The sequence below is a fragment of the Humulus lupulus genome, chromosome 7 (genome assembly GCF_963169125.1).
Source record: "Humulus lupulus chromosome 7, drHumLupu1.1, whole genome shotgun sequence".
Lineage (NCBI taxonomy): Eukaryota > Viridiplantae > Streptophyta > Magnoliopsida > Rosales > Cannabaceae > Humulus > Humulus lupulus.
In genome coordinates this window covers 2,876,259-2,882,686 of record NC_084799.1, presented here as the reverse complement: position 1 = coordinate 2,882,686, position 6,428 = coordinate 2,876,259, and the positions used below count along the sequence as shown (strand labels likewise).

At 29.3% G+C, this 6,428-nt stretch overlaps 1 protein-coding gene across 1 annotated transcript; it reads right to left on the bottom strand.

Annotated features, from left to right (window-relative positions):
* On the bottom strand, positions 1-888 carry LOC133789668 (G-type lectin S-receptor-like serine/threonine-protein kinase LECRK2). The gene has a single exon (XM_062227448.1). The coding sequence runs from the start codon at positions 886-888 to the stop codon at positions 1-3; it is 888 nt and encodes a 295-aa protein (XP_062083432.1).
* Positions 889-6,428: the final 5,540 nt, after the last annotated feature.

Here is a 6,428-nt window from a genome sequence, read left to right as displayed (position 1 = left end):
CTATAAAGAGCTAAGGAATGAATTTGGGTGTGGAGGAGCTGAAAACTTAACACTTCCTTCAAGCATCAGCATAACTTTCTTCATAGTAGGTCGTAGTGAAGGGTCTTCTTGGATACACCATATAGCAATCATCACATACTTTTCAACCATCTTCAACTCCACCATGGCCTCATCATCATTCTCGACTAGACACTCCACTTTCCCAGCTCCATAGCAATCACATGCCCAATCAGCTAATATCATTTCAGCATCATCCTTAACATTTACCTCAACATTCTTTCTACAGCAAATCAGCTCCAACAATAGTATTCCATAGCTGTAAACATCTACCTTCACTGACACAGCCATGTTTCTAAACCATTCAGGGGCAACATATCCTTTGGTTCCTCTCATTCCAGTATTGGTTCGAGTCTGGTCAGTCTTCAGAATCTTGGCCAATCCAAAATCAGAAATTCTAGCTTTGTATGACTCGTCTAGGAGGATGTTCTGAGGCTTGATATCACAGTGTATGATTTGGGTGCTGCACTCTTCGTGCAAGTAAAATAGCCCCCGTGCAATCCCTAAAGCAATTTGCATTCTTTGGTGCCACCTTGGCTTATTTGATGATCCAAAAAGAAAGCTTGCCAAGGATCCATTGCTCATGTACTCGTAAACAAGTAGTTGGTGTTGTCCCTGATTACAAAACCCAATTAGCCTAATCAAATTTTTATGGTTTGTACGACCAATGGACATTACTTCTGCTTTGAATTCCTGCTCACCTTCTTTCACCATGTTATCCAACCTTTTGACAGCAACCGAATAACTACTTTTGCCCAATGCCAAAACACCTTTATCCAAAGTTTGTGTTGGTAACAATGTGTCACTTGTTACCTTGAAACTCTCCCACATCATAGTAGAATCCTTCTTAACTATCACAAAGTTTCCAGTGTCGAGTATATGGTCGCGTATGCAGCTTCAGTGCTAGTTTTTTCCTCAGTATCCCAGATGGTTTCTCCTGTTGGACCATAGAGAAAGACAGCAGATTATCTCCATTGGCTGACCAAGCAATGGTTTTCTGAGGTATTTTGTTGAACCAGATGGCAAGAAGGAAGCCATCTTTTCGAACTTGCTGGAAACCAAAGGCGAATTCACCAGATGGTGATTCCCATGAGACAGTGCCATTAGTTTGTAACCCAATGATATGTTCTTTTGAGCTTGAGTGGTTTCGCAATAGAGCAGCATCACCAAAACAAGGCATGAAGAGATAACAATAACACTAGATAAAATCACTATGCATAAGAAAAGAATTATGCAACAAGTAATAGATTAGTGTTAGAAGAACTCAGTGTTGATCTCAATCATATCAAAGAAGCATTTTATATCTTTAAATATGTTCTTATTGACTTGCTCAACCGTTGAAGTTCAGTCACAGTCTGTGACTTATTGACTAAGTCATTCATTTCCCTGAATTATAATTATAATTATTATAATATATTGTATATTTCATGTTAAATAGACAAAACTTAAAATCTCCATGTCGTTTGTTGTTTGTCATTTCCCTGAATGAATAGTTGACAAGGTATATATTCTTGATGAATAGTTTGTCTTTAGAAGCAAAATTGGCTATGCACAAAATTTGACAATATATTTAATTATATATTATTAAGTACAATCAACGTGCAATATATTTACTTAGTTTTATTAAGTTTTTATAATTTTCATAAATAAATTTTAAATAAATAAACAATATATGTATAAGAGAATGATATAATAACATACTAAAAAAAAAGTTAACAACAACATTGTTTATGATTTTAAAAAAAATATGTGATAACTTTTTATATCACAAACCACCCTATTTAACGATAAAAATATTTATGATATTATTTAAATCATATATTAATAATAATTAAAGAATAAAATTGTTTATTCTTGGTAAAAGATAAATGTTATTATAATTTATTATGTAGTTACACAGTCATATTATTTGTACGCATGACACTTAGATTAAATAATAAAAAATAACATATTTTCTCTTTAAATATTAATGATAAAAAGTTTAATAAAAATTAGGATTATATATTATTTATATTTTATAATATGTGAATTTATATTAATGTAATTAATAAATATTTATTCTTCCAAAATTTTATAAAATTAGGATTATATATAATAAATTATTGTTATTATTATAATAATATTTTATAATATTTAAATTTATATTATTATAATTATTAAATATTTAGTATTTTATTATATATTATTAATAATATTTTATAATATTTAAATTTATATTTATATAATTATTAAATATTTAGTTTTGTATTAAATATTATTATAATAATAATATTTTATAATATTTAAATTTGTATTGATATAATTAATAAATATTTATTTTTAATTAATTTTAAAATTATATTTTCGTTAAATATTAAATATATTATGTTAAAGTTAATAAATAAAAATCATTAAATACACATTTTTTATATATAAGGATATATCTCGAAATAGTTTAAGAGTAAAGTAATAAAATATATCACATCTTATAGGGCGGATCAATATATATTTATATACTACAATATGCCTAATTTTAAAGTTAAAACAAATTCACCTCTTTATTGTTTAAAATAAAATTTAAAACATCTCTAACATTCTCAATCAAAAAAATATTAATCTTTTTATGAATACAATAATAACTTAGTCAACAATTTTTATTTTATTTTTTAATAAGAACACACATATATATAAATCTTTAATTAAAAAATTATCATAATAAAATTAAACATTAAATTTTAATAATTGTAAAAAAAATTATAATATTAAAAAAAAACATCTTAATAATGGTAAATTAATTAATGTAGGCAATACATTATATGTTTTGGAGGTAAGCTAAAAAAATTCAATTTTTATTTTTTTTAATATTTAATAAAGATGTGTATGCATGTATCAATTTAATACTAAATTAATATATTTAATAATTAATTAATTAGAACGGGTGAAGAAATTAAAAAAAATGGAAGTGACAATAGTCCACCTTATAATATATTTATATATATTAATGTTACTTAATCAACAAAACATAAAATTTTAAAATTTCCGTAGAAATCAATACAAATTTATTTGTTTTTTTTAAAACAGAAGATTTGATTCCTAAAAAAGGGAGCGTTTCAAATTACAAAAAATATATATTTCAATGCATTTAATTTTTCTATTGATTTAGAATAAGAATAAATAATAAGTATATTATTGGAAAATAAATACATCATTAAATATTAAAGTATATGATGGGTCCTAAAAATCAATCAGGTAGGTGATAGACTGTCTGTAATATTTTAGTGGGTATGTTATATTATATGGATACACATTTATATTTATTCGAAAGATTTTATTAGAGAAATTGATGCAGCTTGCTTCTTTAGAAAACCTTTTAAAATTAAAGATTATACTTTGTTTTAAACTTCATTTAAATACTTTCAAAAAGTTAGATGTTGAAAGCTATGACAAATAGGCCTTTAATAATTAGTAGGGCATTTTTTTATTAGAACATTTATGAATGGTCATAATAGAATTTTTGAATGCACAAGTCAGGAATATCATGTACTAAAATAAAAAATATATATTTATAAAAACCAAGTATATATGCCTTGCTTGTGAACACAGATGATGAAGGCATATAACGATTCAGAAGTTATATTCTCAATTTTGACATATATAACATATAATAGAATTCATGCTTGTTGTTTTTCTTCTCTATCTTAAGGTAATAAGTATTTAAGTGGGATTTGTGTGTTTAAACTCATCACGCTAAATATTTTATGTTGTTTTTTTTATAGTTTGATATATAAATGAAAAATTTTCTATAAGGCATTTACTTTAAGCTTTATTGATGGGGCTCTCAGTGTTCTCGACATTTGAACAGTTTTCGGTACAATTTTTTTTTATGATCATGTATATTGTAGCTATTTAGAGCATCGGCACGATTTTTAGAAAATTCTGAATAGTTTACAGTACCGAAAACTTAGTTCAAACATGTTGTTGCACGCGTGACTAAATTTTTTTATGCATGTGGAAAGCAATATGTTTGAACCTAGTTTTCGGTACTGTAAACTATTCGGAATTTTTTGAAAATTTGCAGGATACTCTAAACAACTACAATATGCACGGTCATAAAAAAATCGCACCGAAAACTGTTCACGGGTTGAGAATACTGAAGAGTCCCACCGATAGGTTTAAAATGAAACTCCTATAAGAAAATTGTAATATATGTATATATAATACTACACCCTTAATAATACTACTGCTCGGATCGCACCTTTTAAAGAAAAAATCGATTTTTAATTAACGGGAATAAAGACGTTTTATTAAAACGTGGGAGAGGCGTGGCAGTTAGAACCCTGAAGGAAAAAATAATAAGGTGCACACCACACCAACCAGCTCAACTCGGACGGACGGTGGCGCGCACGCGTGTGGTGGTCAGGTGAGCCTTTGTGTGACTCCTCCCTCTCCCACAAAAGTGGGTACCCTTTGGGGCACAACCCCAAGGCTGAAGTCCACACTCTATATACCTTTACAAGAGAGTATTCTAAACCAATGTGGGACTCTTCCTCTATAGAGTCATTAAAGTACCTTTTCTATTTTAATAATTCATACTATAATATATTATATGTTCCAAAACTTACTCAGGAACATTATCGGCTGCTTAGCTTAATTGAATTGGGTTTAGAATTTGTTAGCTTCTAAAGTTTTAGTTGACGAAAAAAAACGAACAGATATTCTTTCCTTCGTATTCATGTTCGTGCATGCATTTACATTATTTCAGATCAGACAGAACACAACGGGTTTCATGTGTATAATAACTTGGAAAGAATACTACCAAGTTTGAAGTTCCATTTCTCTAAAATTAAATCAGTCATATAGTACTACAAACTAAGAGTTTGTCTTTGGATTTCAACAAATCTGAAATGAACCTGGTCCAAAAGGATCCCAGGTTGACTTTAGTCAACTCATTACAACCCCTCAAGGTGATCCAATTCTATGGACATCACTCAATCAAAGTAACTTTTTCAAAAAACTAAGCTATCGTGGCATAGTTTGGCTGGCTGATTTTTCCCAAGGATGATTTCAGTTCCTTTTAGTTTTATTTTGGTTGACTTGTGTTTTGCCACTGCTCCTTCCTTAAAACCCAACAAGCAATGCTGCATAATCTTCTCAGTTTACTCAACCATTGAAATTCAGCCATTGTTGCATTATGTGTGGTCCATTTATTAAATAAATATATATTTTATACAAATAGTAAAAGATCTGACTGAGAATTGTTATTCTGACAAATGTCATTTCATTAGAAATCTCCGTTAGAATGAATTATATATATAATTGGGGAAAGTTGAAATTAAACCATGACAATAACAAGAATCATGATGCTCCATCTAAAAATCAATTGGTGATTAGTGGAGTTACACATGTTCTTATTAATGGTTCAATATTCTTACACTTATTCTATGTGGGACACAATAATCTAATATCCCCCCTCAAGATGGTGGCGATTTTTCGCTCACCAATCTTGAATCACCTGATCACAAGTGGCCCGTTTTTTTTTTCAGCTCGCTTATTTTTTTGGATCTCAAGTGTCTTTTTGCACTATGCGGATCTCAGATCTCAAGTGTCTTTTTTTGCACTATGCGGATCTCTCGCGGCTTGACTCACTTTTTTTTTTAGATCGGTGTGGATCGAATGCCCGCTAGGGTATTAGCTCTTGATACCATGAAAAGCTTTTCTGAAGTAAGAACTTCTTGAGCAATCTTGAGACAGAACAGAGAAAAATGCAGAGTAAATTTTATGGAGTAAAACTTGATTTCAATATGAGATCAAGATATGTATTTATAGAGAGTAGCTGATACAAGAGTTAGTTTACAACAGAAATGCTTAACAGAAAATTAAAGCTAAACTAACTCTAACTAACTCTTGTTTATTGAGAGAAGTAATAAAACAGCTACTTAATACAACATTATCTAACTGAGACAACAGTAACTAAGTATGGTTATCATATACAAATAGTAAAAGATCTGACTGAGAATTGTTATTCTGACAAATGTCATTTCATTACAAATCTCCATTAGAATTAATTATATATATAATTGGGGAAAGTTGAAATTAAATAATAATTATTATTATTATAAAAGACAAATTAAATTGACTCTAAATCTCCATGTCGCTTGTTGTTGGTGATTTGTCGTTTCTCCTATGTCACAAGGAGGAGACATGTGTCACAGTGTCAGAGATCAAAATGTTAGAATATTTTATATGAACTAACATAATTAAGTGTTGCTCACACAGTGTCGGTATTAGCATGTAATGATAACTATATAATCGGTAATGCATGATATTACCATCGGGCCATAATAGGATGGACATAACGTACTAACATGATCGGGGCCCATGGACACGCTCTA

What these genes read in the sequence shown, in the direction of transcription:
- LOC133789668 (XM_062227448.1), bottom strand. Translation starts at nt 888, where the DNA reads ATGTGGGAGAGTTTCAAGGTAACAAGTGACACATTGTTACCAACACAA.